The 20288-nt window shown below is 42.3% G+C and overlaps 2 protein-coding genes and 1 pseudogene across 2 annotated transcripts; 2 read left to right on the top strand and 1 right to left on the bottom strand.

Annotated features, from left to right (window-relative positions):
- Positions 1 to 1549: 1549 nt before the first annotated feature.
- On the bottom strand, positions 1550 to 7619 carry LOC140756470 (uncharacterized; annotated as a pseudogene).
- A 283-nt stretch (positions 7620 to 7902) lies between these two features.
- LOC140756460 (cytochrome b5) lies at positions 7903 to 9581 on the top strand. The gene has a single exon (XM_073091977.1). The coding sequence runs from the start codon at positions 8671 to 8673 to the stop codon at positions 9052 to 9054; it is 384 nt and encodes a 127-aa protein (XP_072948078.1). The 5' UTR covers positions 7903 to 8670; the 3' UTR covers positions 9055 to 9581.
- A 151-nt stretch (positions 9582 to 9732) lies between these two features.
- On the top strand, positions 9733 to 11474 carry LOC140756451 (cytochrome b5). The gene has a single exon (XM_073091967.1). The coding sequence runs from the start codon at positions 10830 to 10832 to the stop codon at positions 11217 to 11219; it is 390 nt and encodes a 129-aa protein (XP_072948068.1). The 5' UTR covers positions 9733 to 10829; the 3' UTR covers positions 11220 to 11474.
- Positions 11475 to 20288: the final 8814 nt, after the last annotated feature.

Below are 20288 nucleotides of genomic sequence, written 5' to 3'. Positions count from 1 at the left end.
CGCAGGCAGGAGGGGACTCGTCTTCACGAGTTCTCTTGCACTCACGTGTGGCGTGGGGTTCTAGGCACTTGACGCACCTTGGGGGGGCAGTGCAGTTCGCCGCTGCATGGCCGTAAAGCTGGCAGCGGTGGCACTGGGCAGGGTAGCCACGCTTGTTCGGTGGTTCCACCTTGATCTCAGAAAGGCCACAGATTGTGAGCTCCTTCTCCTTGAAAATGTCCTTGGAGGACGGGGTCTTGGCTAGAATGGCCAGGGCTAGAGGGTATTTGACCCCGTTGCGGTTGTACAACTTGTGTACACCTTCCACGGGGAACCCTTGGTTGACTAGATCCGTTTGGATTTCGTCGGTGGGAAGCTCGTAGGGGAGACCCCTAAGGACCGCTTTGATTTTGCGGTCCTCTTCTAAAGCGTACGTGTGGTACGGGAGTTGAAGGTGAGTTAGGAGCCTAATGAGGCTCCTGAAGTCCTCGGTGGTGGGGCATGAAACGCGAATAGAGTCGCGAAGGTTACGAATTTATACAAAAAAAATGCCTCTTTATATTTGTTTCGCGCGCGCCACAGGTGCGCGCGACCTTGCGAGGGGGCCTGTCCGAGTGAGATAGCACGATCTGTCGGACGGAGACAGCAATAGGCCTCTCGCTCTATCTTATGTCTATCCCTTTCACTTATTTATATCATTCTTTATTGCTTATACATAAATTACACATACAACATCTTATAATATAAACAAAACACATTAAAACTAATATAAATTCCAATAGGGATACTTAATACTAACACTTCGAAATATAAGGCAATTATACAAAATTAAAAAAGAGATGAGACTGAGACTAAGTGTCCGTTACACGTATTATATATGCCTTTCATTGATCACTTTTTCGAAAAAAGGGCTATTTATTAATAAAAAACGAACTTTCTTTACGGTGAACGGAACGTCGCGTTAAATCAGGCGGTCAAGTGTCATTTTGTGGCGGAACGACATTACACTGTAAACAAACAACGCTTAGAAGAAAATTGAGAGTTATTTAGCTATTATAACTAAAATTAAAATAAATGACAAGTTATAAGACGTGTGCAGTGACGATGTGTACAAGTACGATCGCTAAATATCCTAACAAATTTGCTTATACAAGTTCTACTAAACCTAAACTACTACTAAAACTAAACCCAAATCTCGTAAACTTTAAAGAACTTGCAGATTCTTATATGTTTAAATCCTCCGTTTGCAAGCAATGACATTTTATACTATCTATGTAAGAGAAGTATTATTGAGAAAAAGGAATAAATTTAGTAACCCTCGAGTGATTCGTCAATTCCAAATCATTGGAACGGGACGTAATCAAAACAAAACAGCAAGTGGAAGTATTTATATATTTCATATATTATATAGATGTCTATGATAAGAATAGAATTATAAGACGTCTATGAGAATTCTATTTTAAGGGCCCATTCTGTAATAATAGGACACAAAATATTTCATGACTGGGTTATTATTGCTTGTGCATGTGCACTGATTAACTTACAGGACTGTATAATTAAAAATACATGATTTGCTAATATTAGTCTTTTATTTGTTTATTTGGTTTATATGGTTCTATTGAGTACACACAGTAGAACTTTTGTATATGTTTATCGTCATATGTTACAGTTACAATAATTACTACAGATCACCTCAAAGCATTCTGAAGCTGTTATTTCCTTCGTTTATATTGAAGGTCTTGCTAAGCTGAATTTGTGTGCTGCTTGCGTTAATGCTTTTCTTAATTCCTAAAATTATTTTCTGTGACAACTGAATATATTTTTTTATCACTGTCATTTTCATAATTAAATATGTAGTCCAATAACAGCAACTGTATGGTAGTTTTCCTTCCTTCATCTTTTTGGGTAGTTTATGCAAGTAAAGAACTACTGTTTATACACTTTCGAAACTTTTGGTTCCTCACTTCTTCTACAACTCCACATTAAAAATGCTACTGCATGTTTTCAGCATCCTTGGGAGGCAGGACAGTAAACTCATTTAATACTTTCCTTTTCATATACAATCATAGACACTGTGCATGACATTTGATGTACCTTGTGTTCAGGACAACTTTTACTTTTCATGAAACACAAGCTTGCCTTCTTCTTAAACTGCACATACCCTATAGCGTCGTCACTATAATGCTGTCGCGAGGATCTGAAATTATAAATATAACCAATAAATAACCTTAAAGCAGTTCACATAACAATATAAGTATAGTTTAAAAAAGCTTGATAATCACTTAAACATAACCTTTCTTCTATCGGAAGTCGGCTAAGAAATGTTTTAACTGTCCGAAATGATTAAATGTAAAGAATATTTTACTTACGTTGTTTATTTGTGATTTCCATAGGTCATATTTCGCGGAAGTTTTTGTATTCATTTTTAATTATTGCATTGTATATCTTCTTTAAGCAGATACACGCTATCAACTTTAATATAGTGTGGATTTATATCGGTTCACAACATAAATTCAACCAACTCTAACAGCAAACGATATAATTATTATTTGTCTTGTTTATTATGCGTGTGTTGACGTCACATGACATTTCAAGCAGCACCGTCCCCGTTTTGGAATTTACAACCCACAGATAAAAAATCGAAAATTTCTTTGGTCAGTGCTAACGGTGACATCGGAACAGGAAGTATTTTCGTCGCGCCCATATTTGGTGAGTAATCACGCTTTTAAATTCCGTTGTGGCCTCTCAGGCCCCACGTCGGTACTTATGTAAGTTTATTGTTTTATGTTTTGTTCTAGTAAACTGTTATTTTTATAGATTGTATGAGCAATTGATACACCAGGAACTTCCGGTAGTAAAAGAAATAGTTGTGCGACAGATTTACAGCATACAAAAAGGTCTCGTATGTGTATAAGTACATTGAATCCAAATAGTGAACGAGTGATGGAGAGTTGGCTTGCAGATGAAGATTTTACTGAATCCGAGTTCGGTGACATCATCGATGGCAAAGATTTTTGTTCGAAGCACAGTGAGCATAATACGGATACAAACACGGATATTTCTGATAATGAGGAAACTCAACCCGAACACCTGGAAACGCCGTCGTTGTCATCAGATGAAGATGTTCCCCTCTCACGGTTTGGGTATTTTAGAGGGAAGAATAAATTTAAGTGGTCTAAATTACCTCCAATGAGATCAAAAAACACGTTCGTTTGCAGTGCACGAAACAAGTATGCCCGGACTGCGCTTAGAATTTAAGGTGTAGTTAGACTATGGATATTTTTTTTCCCGTAAGGTTTATGTCCCTAGTTTCTTTTTGTATAATAGTTACATTAGTTATAAGCAAGAAATACTATTTTTTGTTATTCTGAGAGGAATATTTTTTGTGTTTTATGTTTTTGAATTGAACAGTCTGATTATTTGCCGACTACATTTGATTATTCGTTTCTGCTATATTTGTTCTTATTAGATTAATGTCAGGCGCCGAAGAATGCAACCTTGCAATGTTTAATCTAGTCGAACTGGGTTTAACAACGCCCTGGACAAGTTGGAGTGAAAGTTTAATAATAATAGCCGTGTAAATTGGGTAGCTCGGCAGATTTCCCCCGGCGCCGCCCCACATCTCCGCGCTTCGCCATCGGTGGTGCCCTTTTAGATGCATTTCGTGTAACGTAATGGCTAAAAACAACTCTAGAAGATAACGGTTACACTAATGATGAAAGAATTGCGATATCACGCTTTATTATGATAAATTAATAATGTTGGAAGATGCAGTGTGGTTTTCTAGGTAAGAGTTTTATCCAGGGTTTTCTGAATGTTCGTCTGAACTTCGGAGTCCGAATTATAAGATGTAATTTTATATTAACGTCGTTCGTAAACATATATTTTCATAGTCACCTCGCTATTAACATGCTGGACCTAAGCAGTAAACGAGTTTACAGCGAGGGTGTCTTGACGGAATGATGAGAAAGGGCGGTGCGTTAGAGGAGGGGCGGGAGGCCGGACACCACTCATCAAACTTGTCGCAGTTGACGCTTCCGTCGACGCTTTCTGTCTCTACATGGTCTCTACTGGCAGTGTCAAAGATGGTCTGGGTTCTACAGTTTTCAATTCATGATTTTATCTATTTAGTGTTGAATATAATTTGGAAAGCGCGCAATAATGTTAGATAATGAATAATGATAAAATAAAGTTGCACTTTGCAATATAATTGTACTTTTTTTACTTTACATATAACACTAAACAAATCAGATTAAATGTTTTTATTCAAAATAGGTTATTTACACTTTTTGAATGTCACTACATCTACCGACATTTCACAAGGTGTTTCGTTATGGAGAAGAAGCCAAATTGAACAACCGAGATATAATAAATTATATTATTATTTTCCCTTTAAGGCACTCTTAGAAATACACTGTATTCATTAACTTTTTCTTGTTAGTTACGTACTATTATTAGTACTAGTGCTATTATTAGTTACTAGGTACCCTATTACTAAGACACTGCTGTCTGTCCGTCTCTCACAGGGCTCTATCTCCTGGACCAAAGATAGACACCCATCGATATACTACTAATAAAAAATGTTATTGTAGACACCTGAATTTTTTACAGAGTATGTATAAAGGTGGCCGCTATAAAAACAAGTACTAAAAAGAAAAAAGTTGAAAATAAATGGGGGTCGTCATACAAGAAACCGCTATTTCTCGACGATCTTTGCTTTTTCTATTGAACCGTAATAGGTAGACAGTTCAAATTTTCACACCGTATTTACTTCAGTGGCTGCTATAATAACAAATACTAATAATAAACAAAATATTAAAATGTTGGTGGTACGGAACCGTCCGTGTGCGAGTTCATTGCACTTGGCTAATTATTATTTTATTTATTTATTTCCATTTAATTCAGACATAGTCCATATTTAGTTAGTATTTACATTGTACTTAAAAACCTATGTTAGTAGAATTTATCATAATTACAAAGAAACAAAAAAAAAATAATAAATAACAAAGAGAACAATACAACTAAAATTATTTTTAAGCGACATTCTCATACGTAGATCACGTGCACCATAATCCAGTGGCTCATTATTGGGCTGTTGATAGTATGACTAAGTGTGCTTACGAGGCCGTTGGTGCTGCCAGTCACATCAGGGATGCGTTCCTCTTGCGTATGATCGCATAGAAATCGTCTACGCGCGCTTCAGTAAACATTCCTGATGCACTGCAATAACGTGGCAGCCCCATCAGCATCCTAAATTAGTTGTACTGAACACGCAGAGCGTTGTATGCCTTCCGCGAATATTTGGTCCAGAGGTTGCAGGTGTAAAATGATTGGCAGTAGGCTTGAAAAAGTGTGACTTTAACACTTTTATCGCATCGCGCAAACCTTCGGGCCAGCATATTGCATCTGACAGCCAACGCCCTGCGTTCCCTCCCTATGTCCATATCGTCCATGCCATCCTCGGTGACCCAGTGACCAAGGTATTTAAATTTTGTCACTCTATTTAATAGGGTACCACCAAGATATAACGGTGGTACAGAGGAGTAAGTTTTGCTACCTGCTCTGAAGATAAGCACCTCATTGTTCTTAGCGTTATACCTTTTTTTTTTTTTTCTCGAGGGGGAAACCTTCAAAAGGTACCCGACGACGTGGGAGCGACGCCGGGTTATGTGGGATTTTTACCGCACTAAAACCCCCCCGGTGGCCGTCCTCAACGCTTGTTGGAGAACTCCGGGATCTCCGACGGAACACAACCGGAGCCCTCCAAGCGCGATGCCCCGATCGGGCTCTACCCTGGGGGAGCAGTTTTCGCTCCTCCCACACCATGTAGTGTTTACGACGGTATGCGACCACACATACCGCCGTCCTTCCCGGGGTCCCTAGCTGGACGGTTCGAGCTCCCACTCTTGCCGCCCGCAACCCCGGAAGCCCCCTTTTAGTCGCCTCCTACGACAGGCAGGGGATACCGTAGCCCTATTCTAGTCCCGGAACTACAGGGACACCGCGCCAGTGAGCGCTATCGACGCCTACGGCGTCTCCGTCTCCGCGCGGGATAGGCGCGCTCCCTGGCCCGTTCGGCGTCCTCTTTTGCGAGCTCTTAGCGTTATACCTAAGTCCATGTGCCACCGCGTACTTCTCACAGACCGACAGCATTTTCCTAAGACCGCTGATTGAGGGACTCAGCAGCACCATGTTGTCCGCATAACTTATATTATTAACAAATGTGCCATCAACAGAGCATCCGACACCAGTGGTGCTGAGCTCCTCAATCAGGTTATTGACGTAAAAAATTAAAAGTGTAGGTGAAGTTAACCCCCCCTGCCTCACACCACACTCCAGCCTGAATGGATCCGAGAACTCACCGGCCCACCTAACTGAGTTGGTCTGATTCCCATCAAGATCCGTTTCACATGATATCTTCTTCCATAAAACATCAGTTCGCATCAGATCTTCTGGCATATACGATAAAAACATAGCCAAAATTCTCGGAAGGTTGTCACCCGCGTTTTGCATGTGCTCAACACTGAGTCCGTCGTGCCCTGGAGATTTGCCCCATGTCATATTTTTAATTGAATTTTGCACGCATTGGGCATTATATAGTAACTTTAATAAAAATGTATATGTAAATACGTGGAATAAACAATTTTAATAATTTCCATTTCTAAGCCCATAACCTTAAATCAAAATTTCACAAACTCCTAAGCTTGCGGCCCGTTTGAACCGTTAGTCATTTTGCTCTGCTTCATCTTACTGTTAAGTGCTTATGATTTCCCTGTGATTCTCCATCTCCTCCTATTGCTTTATACACTCCTTTTGTTGTCGCTGCGCTGATGGTGCATAGGTAGGTACATTATAATGCCATTACACCCGTTAAACCGTCTTGTATTGTAATTTTGTTGTCGAAACACTTTTTAAAAGTGTTTATTTCACTTGCTTTGTGAGATTGTATGTTCATGTGTTAGACAAATTGTACATGTTATATTTCACAATTCATAGAGCTAACACTCGTATGAATTCTAAAAGCGAAGTTGAAGCCTCCGTCGACACACACAGTTGCCAAACTAAACTTTAAAACTAAGTTCTAAAAACTAATGTTTTAAAAACTCTAAAAAGTGGCCCTCGAATTGTTGTAATACAAAACAATACAAACATCCATAGCATATTTAACCCTTTGGATCTAGAATTTCAAAAAATATTTTTTATGAACGTCTACACCATAACCTGTTCTTCAAATTTCGGGTATAACTAGAGAGCTCTGTGATAATAAGCCCGTAAAGTTATTTATAATACCGCAAGGAATTGCGTCTCTAGACTCTCTGTTTACGATATTCTGTTATCGCAGTCCTCTTCATTCTTAATTCCTGCGATGGCGGTCAATGACAATAGTGTCTCTCTGGAAGTTATTGTTCAATGAATGTCTGTAAAATTTTCAGCGATCACAGTTCTTACATGACGTTTCCTCTCGCTAGTTTATTAAGTGCCCTAATCCATCCCTTGTCTTACTAAATAATGTATTGTGCTGTATAATTATTTACAATATGCACCTATTGCAAAAAAACAAAAATATTTAGTAAGAATTTATTGTAATAAAACATATAACGTAGAAATAACTTATTTTCTTAAGTTTATAATTATTTTATCATTCAATGTAGGTAAGGTTTTTAACATCATTGAAAAAAAAAACTATTATGTAAAGTGCTTACGTCCGTACTTGCTGACCTCGAAGTGCTAAGACGCAAATAGTCATTAAATAGTTATTGTAAGTATGTAGATTATCATTACTCTAGAGTGGGTGAAACTATATGAATGCGTTTTATGTCTTAATTAAAAAAAAAAAAAACATTTTGTCTGTCCTAGGCAATTTTTGCAAATTATATCAGCTCTTGATCGCGACAGAACAAATATATAATTGGTGGGTTTAATAGATACTTCTATAAGAAATTCCATTGGTTGATCATATGGAAATTTTGTACACGCAAGTCACGATGCGGCAATAATACTATTAAGGTACTCGTATGCTAGTCCTAATGCAAAAGTAAGGCAGTCCGTAGAATTACAAAGATTCATTCAATCAGTTCAGATGTGTAAACAGCCAAAGAAATCGATTTTTTACCACTATGGGTATTGTAGCAATATAATATATGCGTTATCTGTGATACCACCAGGATGTCCACGTGGCAAACCGCTGTAGTAGTTCTTTTATAAGTTTTTTCCTCATTTTAATAAAACAGAGACCAGTTTTTAGGCCTGTATTAATGTTTTATGCGTTAGTAGATAAGCCTAAACCAGGAGCTACTCGTAAGTTTCGATTTCATAGGTCAGCTTTTGGGAAGTTAGCTAGCCTAGGTAAGTTCAGTCTCGGAATGATAATATTAATTCCCTTTGTTAATCGTTTGCAATTATTGAGCAAGTGTAAGTAAAAACTTGCATAGACCATTTAGATACTTTTCCGAAGCTTGGTGCAGCGACCTAACGCTCCACCCCACACAACTTAGAGTGCCGGTTGTAACAGCACTTATGGACGTTCGATGCGATAATTCAAATCGATTGTTAATCATAATGAATATGGAAATGGAGTAACATACACAGGTGATCAGGTTAAGGTCAATACCTTCCGAAGCGCAGTGACGGCAACGTGTAGAGGTGAGTGCGGGCGGCGGTCAGTCGCACGCGCAACGCTCCGGCAGCAACATGGCTCAGCGGTTCACGCGCAAGGAGATAGAGGCGCGCAACAGGCGGGACGACGCCGTCATCATCATCGACAACGTCGTGTACGACGTGACGCATTTTCTGGACGACCACCCGGGCGGCGTCGAGGTGTTGCTGAACAACGCGGGGCGCGACGCCTCTCGCTGCTTCCACGACGTGGGCCACAGCGACGACGCCAAGCAGTGGCGCCAGCGGTTCCGGCTCGGCGAGGTCGTGGACGAGGACCGCTGGGAGGTGATCCGGGAACAGGCGGCCGCACCCGACACCGAACATGAACTGACCTTAAGTGGACTGATCAATGTGTGGGCTCCTCCACTCTTTATGGGGGCTCTTGCAATTTTAGCATATATCTATTTATTTTCATAGTTTTTAAAGTAACTTTAGGACAATGTAGACATAATTCACGAGTGAAATTCATCCGGGGTACAAGCGTTTCTAATAATTAGTTTATATTACGGTATATAAGTATTGGTTAAATACATTTTGGTGAACGGTGTACAATGTACATACAGTAGGAGGTTTCTTAAACGGGATTCAGTCGGAGTGTGGAGTGATTTTAATATTGTCTGTCTGGAAATCTTGGAATATGTGATAATGTATGGAGAGCGTTATTAAAGCCGGTGTCTTCGCAGGTAAATCTGGGATCGTTGTTGCGGTGTAGTACGCAAGGGGCGGCGGAGTGCGGCCAACGTTAATATGCAAATTAGTATGTTTATAGTCGAATTATTCAACTCGAAGGAGTACGCTGATGTTTGTGGTACCACAGGGTAAAGGGATCTAACTTAAGCTTATCTAACTAAGCTGAAATTGTTATTTTTATACATTTCACGGCGTTAAGTACTTATAAGAACCTGCCAAGTTTTTATGATTTAATATTATATAGATATATAGTTTTATGTTTTTATATTATCCTACAAATGCCTCTGATTATAACATTCTTACTGTGTTACTATACACAATATTAAATTTGTGAGTTATGTTTTGTTACATCTTAAGTGACTTATATGTACTTATAAGTACCTACTGTAATATAGAGAGAAGTAAAATTTGTAATTCATTCATTTTATTTTTAAGTTTTAGCCTTTTTTAATTTTTTAAACCTTTTTGAGACTCCTGAATACCTAAACATCTATATTATATACCTACCTACCTATATTTGAAATACTCTGCTGTTATTAAAAAGTGTTTTACTTTCTACAATATCATCCAAAACCTGAATACTGAACTGATATAAGTATTATGAGTATACACATTGTTCAATGAAGCTAACGTAGTGGTTGGGCATCGTGCGCAGGCGCAGGGAGGTGGGGAGAGGTGGAAGGGGGGGGGCACGAGGCTAACCAGTCTTCGCAATCGATTAGTATATTAATATTAAATATTTTTCCGTGTTGCCTGGTTAAATAACGCAACAGATATTATATCATCGTTCGAAATGAATTATTTTATCTTTGACAGTGAAAGAAAATGTCATGAGGACACCCACATTAAAGGGACCGCATTTGGTTCTGCGTAATGGTGTATGAAGTGTGTATGTTACGAGTATTACGCAGGAAAATGTTACATCTTATCTGTTCTCATTTACCTACGCAGTTTAACTAACTTATTATTTTGCTTCATAAAATAGACTTGTTCCTTCCCCATAACAATACTTTATTGTTCATATAGGGTAGGATGTTTTGTTTCTCCCTTTCGTGGAATACAACTGCAGTGAGACAATGATCTACTCATATGAGTCTTATTTCTTATGTGTTAAACCTTAATTCTTATGCGTTACAACTAACCTTATTTCTGTAAATAATATGTTTTGATTGGATAATAATTTATTATCTAAGTATATTACTATAGAGTTAAAATCAAAAGTGAACAATATGTTAACCTTTGTCCTTCAATTTTTGCAATCCGGCCGTGTAGCGTCATGCCGTCACCAGCATTGATTGACTTGTTGTGTTCGTCGTTCGTGTTGAGTCACGGCATCAATTGATAATAGCAGATAAACAATATTATCTGCGTGAGCGCTGCGATGAAGCGCGGAGCGGTGGGGCGGGCGCCGCGGTCTCCGCGCGGTGCGGAGTGTGGAGTGCCGGATGGCCGACTGGCAACTGGCAGTAGCTCGCCGCTGACCGCGCTCGCTGGCACGCGACATGGCCGACGAAAAGAAATTCACGCGCGACGAAATCGCGCTTCGAAACAATAAAAAAGATGCGGTGTTCATCATCGAGAACCTCGTATACGATGTCACCAAGTTCCTGGACGACCATCCTGGCGGCCACGAGGTCCTCATGAACGTCGTCGGCAAGGACGCCTCGGAGGATTTCGACGACGTCGGTCACAGCCTCGACGCCAAGGAGCTCATGAAGAAGTATCTCATCGGCGAGCTGGTCGACGAGGACAAGGTGGTCGTGAAGAAGCGGCAGATGCAGTGGGACGACTCGGCGACGGACGCCGGCTCCGGCGGCTTCCTGAGCTCGTGGAAGTTCCCGGTGGTGCTGGGCTTGCTGATGACCGTCCTCTACACCTACCTGTTCGGCTAGCGAGCGAGCGTTGCGTAACGCGCACGCTCCGTGGATCAAGAACTCTGTAATTTATGTCTAGAATATTCGTAATTGACACAGACTGTTGTGACACGGGTAATGTAGTCGTGGACCGGGGACTGTTCTCCTCTGACCCCGGACTGTGATCCTCGGTGCCTTTAGTGTTTTAGAAATTGGTTGCGGAAGCGATTGTTTATTTTATAGTTTTTGTATCCAAATAATTATTTATGTAATATACTTTTTTATTTTAAGTTCTTTGTTTGTTTCTTTACATTCAATCTGCGACTAGAGTGGGACTAGAGTAATATAGGGGTATGCGTAATGTACAGTTCTTGAAACTTATGTATAGGATATAAGTATTATCTATTTAGATTTTTACACACAGGAATACTTTGTTTATTTGGTCTATTTATAAAATGTAGGAAATTAATCCAAAACAAATTAAAGATCTTACAAACAGTCCAGAACAAATTAAAGTAATTTTTTAATCTTGTAGATATTATGTTGTCTATTTATTATTTTACACAATCATGTAGGTAGTGGGTAAGCTTCTCAATGGTTGCCATTTTAATTCTATTGCACGGAGGTATTTAAAGTGCCTGCTTATTTTATAGGTATATTAAAGTACTAAACACGAATAAGTATTAAACAAATGATGACAATGTCGGCTTTACTGACCTTCAGGCGAACAACAAGCCGGCGAGGTTCACCTCCGCGCGTCTCGGAGCCGATCAACTGCGGTGCTATAAGTGTTTTAAACATAAGTAATTTTTAAATTGGACTTCAATTTGAAACTGATATTTTCTGTTGCATACATTGTTTTATGTGTACAAATAAGTGGATATGTGTCTAAACTGCCTAAGCGTAACGAAAAGTTTCTTGGTCATACAGGTATTTATGTAATGATTACCTTGAACGACAAACAGGTAGTTTAACTGTACGTATGTGCGAATGTTATATCAGAAAGTTACCTTTAGTTTAAGCAGTTTCACTCAATTGTCTTAATACGTGCAAATATACATAAAAATGTATTTGCACGCATTAAAACACATAAATGGAAATACATATAAAAGTGCATATAATTATATTTCTTAAATGTAGATAAGTACGTATCTATAATTCAATTAATAACACTCTAAAATGATAACACATTTGCATCTACAACGTTATTTATAAGAGGTTGATAACAATATCGGGTGTACTTCCGTTTAGAACATACCTCCAATCGATCTGAATTTTGGTACACATATGGATTTTGGCTCCCTAATTAAGAATATCATACCCAAAATACCCGCAAATTATATTTTCAAGGTCAAATTGCTGAAAAATGATTTTTTTAATGGTTTTCCGCGTATATTGCAGCAAACATGAACGTTAGAGAAAAATGTTTCAAACAAAAGTTGTAGACGCTAAAAAGATCAACATTTTTTGTTCTGTATGTTTTCCGCATAAACCCAGTTGTTTGGGAGAAAAATGTGGTGCACTTCCGAAAACCCCCACGTCCGATCGATTTGAAACTTGGCTCGGACTTTCCTTTGGATGTTCGAAGACAACCCCTAAAGGGATTTTTGGCGCATACCCATATTTAAAGCTTTTATTTAAAGGGTAACAGAGAATCTTGAATATAGCGTTCCGTCATTAACCCCGACAGTACTTCGGAGTAGTAACTTGTCTGTCTGATCTCAGAAAGGATTCCAATACAAATCTGATAGGTTTAAGAAATTTCAGATGTTCACAGGCAGCAGCGAGCACTTACATTGGTCGAACCGTCAAAAATGCACAATATTTTTCTTGAATACTAAAGTAGCGTACCTACTACTAATAACAAATACATATTGATTTAATGAAGACTTCCTTTGCGTGTTAAACATATTCCTTGTTAGTAAAACATGACTGTAATATATTAGGTACGTTCTTAAATTTATTCAAAGCGTCATCAAATTGTTTTACATACTTATTCCATGCTATTCATGTAAGTATAATGTTTTATAAAGCAACCTCTTTTTTGAATATAACATGAAGATTCATTATGTGTTTCCACAGGCAAAGCGATATATTGACGCACGCAACTTTAAATATTTTCTCTTAAATAGTCAATAAAATATTTTATACGTCTCTCTCCGTCCTTAGCGTTCCGGTTCGCGTATTTTTATTGCGTATGTGTACAATTGTTCATATTAGATACTCATGCTTTAAAATTATGTAGTATCATAGATTAGAAACTCGTCTGTTGACTTTACCTTTTGTCCGACTGAAGGTAATTTTCCAGCACAGCTGTGACTTGACGGATTTTAACATATGAGGCATCGTTTGATTTGTCTAAATTGTGGGAGGGACATAGGCTATCGATTTTTTTGTATTTACAATAATTCTCCAGTTATAGCACCAACAAATTAAGCGAATGAATTATTAAAATAAGTTGCCATGCCGTTTTAGTTAGGTTATGTATGTACATTGAAGAATTAAGTATGTATAGAAAATTATGCGTGAGACAACTATTTTACGCCCGCAGTTTTGGAGTACAACTTAATAAATACAGTATGTGTTGTTAATGGCATCCATTAAGTTAAATTATTATTAAAATCAATTACTGTGAGTTCAATTAAGGAAAATGATTTTTTAGCAAGATAGTAAAATCTATTGATACAGCTGCGAAGGTAGCACCGTACTGTTTGAAACAGCTGTGCTAGTGTGTATCTGTTCCGGTTCCTAAAATCACCATGAGTCAAGTGGGACTGCTCTTACTACCTGATCATGAAGAGCAATATGCATTATATATTTGAATTTTAAATTATAGATGTCCATCAACTTACTGAGTTGCAGTGTTGTATGTACAACAGGTATCAGCAGTATCTATCCTCACTGTAAAACAATTTTCAACAACAAAAATATACAGTCAACTTAAAATTAATTGCAAGGTAAAATAATTAGAATATAACTTTAGTTGTATAGATAGTTTGGTAAAATAGTCACTGTTCAATATTCCACTGATTTTATTTAAAATTTTTTTTGAACATCTTTTGAGTACTGTTATTGTAGATTATGGGTTTTCAAATAAAACTCCAACTTGAATCTTCAGTTCTTTTCTTCTTGTTTTTTATTCCGAGGCGTACACACTTTTCCATACAAAAAGGCGAGCTTAAGTACTTATTTTGGGTACCGCAACAGGCGCAGGCTCAGTCAGCAACCGCGTCTTATTGCCGTCCCTTTCTAACATAGCCTGTCTTACTCTTACAATTCTATGCTTACACTCTATTGCTATCCTACTCTTACATATCTATTCTTATTACGTAGGACTTATATCTATTGCAATAAAATGTCTTATTTACATAGTCTTAATTACATACACAAGTTACATTAATCAACATTTACATTTAAATTCTTAGGCCGTTGTCGTCCGTAATATTCTCCCCCCGGCGTAGATTCTTCGAAGCCTCCTCCATCTGAAGGACGGCAAGCTTCGTCGCTGGCCTCTGGAACACACCTCCCTTTGTGCGGACGTCTGCAGACCGGACGATGCCATCAGGTCCCGGGTGAACTCGCTCGACGACTCCTCTCGGCCAGGTATTGCGGGGTAAGGCGTAGTCGACCACAATTACGAGATCGCCTTCCCGCAGTTGTGACGCCTGTGCGTTGGACGGCCCCCGCGGAATGAGCGTAGGCAGGTACTCTCGCAGCCATCGCTGCCAGAACTGGTCCGCCAGTGCCTGCGCCCTTCTCCACGTGCTGCGGTCCGCCTCGGTGCATGGCCCCGTCCGCGGTAGCCCCGTCGATGAGCCGATGAGGAAGTGATTCGGCGTTAGTGCTTCCTCGTCCTCGGGGTCCACGGAGACGTGCGTGAGCGGTCGCGCGTTCACGCTGTACTCGGCCTCGGTGATTAACGTCTGCAGTACCTCTTCTTTTGGCGACTTTTCTTTGAGCGTGGTGCTTAGTGCGGTTTTTACTGAACGCACTAAGCGCTCCCAGGCTCCTCCCATGTGTGGCGCCCCCGGCGGTATGAAACGCCAGTCGGTGTTGTACTGCAGACCGTAGTCCCGTAGTGCTGCGATCCATGCTCCGTATGTATTTCTCAGTTCGACGTCGGCCCCTCTAAAGTTAGTGGCGTTGTCGGAGTATATGACGCGCGGCCAACCCCTTCTGGCGGCCATCCTTCGCAGCGCCATAACAGCTGAGTCCGTAGAGAGCGACTGGACGATCTCTAAATGAATGGCCCTTGTGGTGAGACAGGTAAATAGTGCACACCACCTCTTTTCGTGTCTTCGTCCGATAGTCACCGTTAGGGGCCCGAAATAGTCCACGCCACAATAGGTGAAGGCGCGGTGCCCCGAGTCCAACCTCACTTTAGGTAGGTCTCCTTTCGGTGGTGTCGTCGGAGTCGCCTTGTACACGCGACAGTATTGACACGCTCGTGCTACTTTCTTGACTGTAGGCCTCAAGCGCAGTATGATGAATCGTTGACGGAGCTCGTTGACGACTCGTTCGTTATTCGCGTGTCCCGCCCGGCGATGATAATGCTCGACAAGCAGGTGAGTAAAGGGATGCTGCCCGTCGAGTATTACCGGCTCATTAGAGTGCGTTGTAGAATAGAGCGCACCTATACGGCCTCTTGCGGTTATTAGCCCGTCGTTCAATACTGCGTCGAGCCTTTTAAATTTGCTGTGTCGTTGTAGCGGCTGGTTGTGACTTAACCGCGCTAAGTCTTCGCTGAAGGAGTCCCGCTGCGCGCGTTGAAACCACCGTCGTTCGGCCGCTTCTAAGTGTGACACTTCTAAGTGTAGAGTCTTGTCTCTAGATCGAAGCTTCTCGACGAATAGCTGAGTAAGTGCCGTCGCCCTTATAAGCTTCAGGTAACTGGAGAACCTTCTAATGTCGGGTAATGAGTCGTTGCGGTCCGAGTCCTCTTCTGAGACGGTGTAACACGTCTCCCCGGTCTCTTCACCTTCCCCGTTCTCCGTAGGCCAGTGCTCTTCTGTGGCTCGTAGGAATTGCGGTCCCGTGAACCACCGGTCCCGGCTGTCGATCCCGTCGGTTTGAAGCCTGGTCGCATCGTCGGCTACGTTGAGTGTTGTAGGCACCCATCGCCAATCCTCTGTATGTGTGAGCTCGGCGATCTCAGCTAGGCGATGTGAGACGAACGGCGTGTATTTTTTCGTCTCGTTTCTTATCCACTGAAGGACGGTGCGGGAGTCACTCCAGTATATGACTCGTTTGGGTTTCCAACAGCTGTGCTCCCTGACTATAGTGTTAGCCATTCGTGCCCCGATTAACGCAGCTTGGAGCTCCAGTCTCGGAATGGTTAGTAACTTCAGTGGAGCCACCTTCGCCTTGGCCATTACTTGTATTGTTTCTATGTGATCGCCGTGTGCGATCCTCCAGTAGGCCACCGTAGCGTAGGCTTGCTCGCTTGCGTCGACAAACACGTGTAACTCGATGTGAGTTTCCGGCGTTACGTTGTAGCTATAGCACCGCGGTATTGCTAGTGCTGAGACATCTGGGAGTCGCCTTATCCACTCGTCGAATAGGTTAGCGTCTTCAGATGGCAATTCCTGGTCCCAATCAACCTTCTTGAGCCACAAGCGTTGTAATATCATCTTGCCGACGATCGTATATTGACTGATAAGCCCCAGTGGGTCGTACGCCGACATAACCGCGCTTAGGGTTTCGCGTTTAGTCGGTGCTCTCAACCGCAGTCTGACCTTATCGGGAACCCTCTTGATGTCAGTGTTGAAGGTGAGGGTGTCGGAGCTCGGGTCCCAGCGCAGCCCCAATGTCTTTTCCTTCTGGTGTGCTGCTAACTTTACATTCGCGCTTTCAGACTTCTTATCTTCGGGTATGCTAGCTAAAACTCTCTTGCTATTTGAGTTCCATCTTCTTAAGTTGAAGTCCGCTTGTTGATGGATGTAGGTAACTTCGTTCACCATTTTAATAGCCTCCTCTTCAGATGGGAAACTGTCTAGGTAATCGTCCATGTAGTGTCGCTCCTTGACCGCCGTGGCCGCCTCTGGGTATTTACTTTCATAGTCGACGGCGTTGCGGTTTCTTACGCTGTGAGCGAGGTATGGCGAACTGCTGGCTCCGAATATCATGGAGACCATTTTAAATCTTCTCGGAGGGTCCGTAGGCTTGTCCCTCCATAAAAACATCTGTGCCGGTTGGTCCTCGGGTCTGATTTTAACCCTAAGGAACATTTCTTCGATGTCCGCTGTGACGGCGATTCTCTTTTCTCTGAACCCGAACAATATTCTTGTGAGTGAAGCTAGTAGGTCGGGTCCTTCTAGTAGGAAGTCATTGAGACAGACTCCCTTCACCTTAGCCGCCGCGTCGAAGACCATTCTAACTTTTCCCGGCTTGTTGTGATTGGTGACGGCGAAGTGCGGCAGGAACCATTTTACGTTGCTATCCCTTTCGCTGCCGTCGCATTGCACCGCGTAACCCTTTTGTATAAGGTTAGCGATCTGAGCCGCGTATTCCTTTTTAAACGCCGGCTCCTTAGTCATCCTCTTCTCGAGCGTGTGTAGTCTCTTAAGGGCAGACTCGTAGCTATCTGGGAACGTGGGGTTATCTATCTTCCAGGGCAGACCCACTTCGAAGTGGCCGTCCTTTCTTGTGGCGGTCGCTTCGAAAATGTCGTTGGCTCTCTTCTCATGCTTATTAATTTTTTCTTTAGTCGATACGCCAAGCGAGCCCACGTCGAAATGTGACTCGACGAGCTTCTGTAGTTGGACGTCGCTCGCGCAGATGTGAAGTACGGCCGCCTGGTCTTGATAAATCGATTTCCTGGGTACCGACCCGTGCAGTACCCATCCCAACTTCGTTCTCGACGCGGCGGGTTCATTTCTCTTGCCGGCGCGCAGCTGTCGCGATATTATTAGATGCCAGTTGTCGGCACCTATCAATATGCGAGGTCGAGCTTCTCCCTTACTGATGCTATCTTGTACAACTCGCAGGTGCTTGTACCGTTCTAAGTTGTGCGGTACGCGTTGGTGATGTAGCTGTAGTCCTTTTACTGTGCGGGCTGTCACTAAGTAGGCTTCTTGTTCGTGTACCCCTTTGACACGAACCTTGACCGCTTCGCTGTCGATCCTTCTCTGATCGTTAATACCCCTTATGTTCAGAGGTCGATTCGGTCCGCCGTTAGTGAGTTGCTTCGCTAATTCTTCGTCTATTAGCGTCACAGTAGACCCTTCGTCTAGGAGGGCGTACGTATTTACCTCCCCCCGTGGACCGCTGAGTTTCACCTCGCAGGTTTTGAGCAGTACTGATGTAATAGGCGACCTCCTTGTCGTGACGCTCATTACTAGCGCGGCTGCTTCGTCTTCCCTGCCGTCGTCCGGAGTGCTCACTGTAGTCGTAGACTCCGTTACTTTTTCTTTATGTAGTAGCGCGTGATGTTGGTAGGTACATCCGTGGACTCCGCAGGCCTTGGCTTTGCATGTGAACCTGCTGTGCTTCCTTTTCATGCATTTGAAGCACATCTTGTTGTCCTTTGCCCACTTCCATCGCTCGTTGACGTCGAGTGCTTTGAGTTTATCGCACTCATTAGTGTAGTGTCCCCCAGTTGGACACATGAAGCATTTTCTTTCTTCCGGTTGACTTTCCCCCGCAGTGTATACGCCCTTGGTAGCAACCCGCTTTGGTGCTACTTCTCTTCTGACGGGTACCGGAACGCTTCGCTTCGTTGTGTGGGTGTACCTTATCATAAGGTCCGCTTCGGCCATTAAAAACTCGGAGAGTACTATCATTTCATTATCTTCCATGATGCGTGCTTCGTTATTGGCTGCGTACTCCGCCCATTTGCTTATGAGATGAGGACTCAGTTTGTCCATTACGTCTCGAACGAGTAGCGGGTTTCGTAGGTAGCCTCTTCTATCTATACTTTTTATCGTATAGACAATATTTTGAATCTTCACCGCGAACTCATACAGATCGGTGCTCGCGCTCCCTAATTTCGGGATCTTTTTGAGCTCTTCCATGGCCCGATCTATTATGAATTCCGGTCTTCCATATTTCATCTCTAATGTGCGCATGATGATATCTGGGTTAGATGCGGTGAATAGCTGTGACAGCACGGTTTCTCTCGCTTCCCCTCGCAGGCTGTTTCGCAGTCGAAGGAGATTTTCCGTTGGAGAGAACTTAAAGAGTCTTGTAGAATCTTCCATGGCGGCCTTATACGGTAGCCACTCGGCGACGGCTCCCGTGAATATAGGTAGTTCCGCTGTTTGGCGAGGCAACGGTCTTGAGGCGACTAGTTTTTCTAAGGTGTCGGCTAGCCGTTGAATGCCTTGGAATTTCGCGTTCTCCCCCCGTTGCTTACTAACGGGAGGGCGAACCTCTTCCGGTTCTTCCCTGTATTTCGTCGCCGTTGGTTGTTCCATGCTTCTATCCACCCAGTCTTGTACCCTTTCGTTGCATGAGCTCGCCGCATATTCAGATTCGGCTTCGATTGCAGTCATTTCGGCGGCTAATCTCGATTTCATTAGCTTTTCTTTCATAAGTAGCCGCTTCTCTTCTATAGCCGCGAGTTCTTTCTCCGCTTCGTATTGTGCCATCTTCATACGTGCGTCGATGCTTCGCTTTGAAGTGTTACTGCGAGCGGTGTGTGCCGGCGACGTAGGTCTCCGCACCGGCGATGTAGGTCTCCGCACCGGCGATGAAGTTTCACGCCTTGGTGGCGTGCTAGCTGGTCGTGCAGGTGGCCCCATGACGGACGTCCGCGTTGACGTCGCTGGTGCTGTCTCTCTCGCCCCTTCTGGCGGAGAGTGCTCCATCCTTTTTTCTTGGGAATTTCCTGCGACCGTCGACGGCGACTGCGGAGAATCTTCATAAATTCGGTGTAGCGATGGCCCTGGCGCACCCTTAGCGCCCGGGGCTGCTTCTGACTCGCTGTACCCCGATTCGGAGCGAACACGACCCCTTGTGTTCATTGCGATCGGCGTATTCATCTTGAGTCTTCTTTAAATCCGGCTTCTCGAAGGACCAATGTAGATTATGGGTTTTCAAATAAAACTCCAACTTGAATCTTCAGTTCTTTTCTTCTTGTTTTTTATTCCGAGGCGTACACACTTTTCC

Source organism: Epargyreus clarus, unplaced genomic scaffold (genome assembly GCF_041222505.1).
Source record: "Epargyreus clarus isolate Ecla_fem2 unplaced genomic scaffold, WU_Ecla_fem_2.2 ptg000003l, whole genome shotgun sequence".
Taxonomy (NCBI): domain Eukaryota; kingdom Metazoa; phylum Arthropoda; class Insecta; order Lepidoptera; family Hesperiidae; genus Epargyreus; species Epargyreus clarus.
This window is presented reverse-complemented; position numbering and strand designations above follow the sequence as displayed.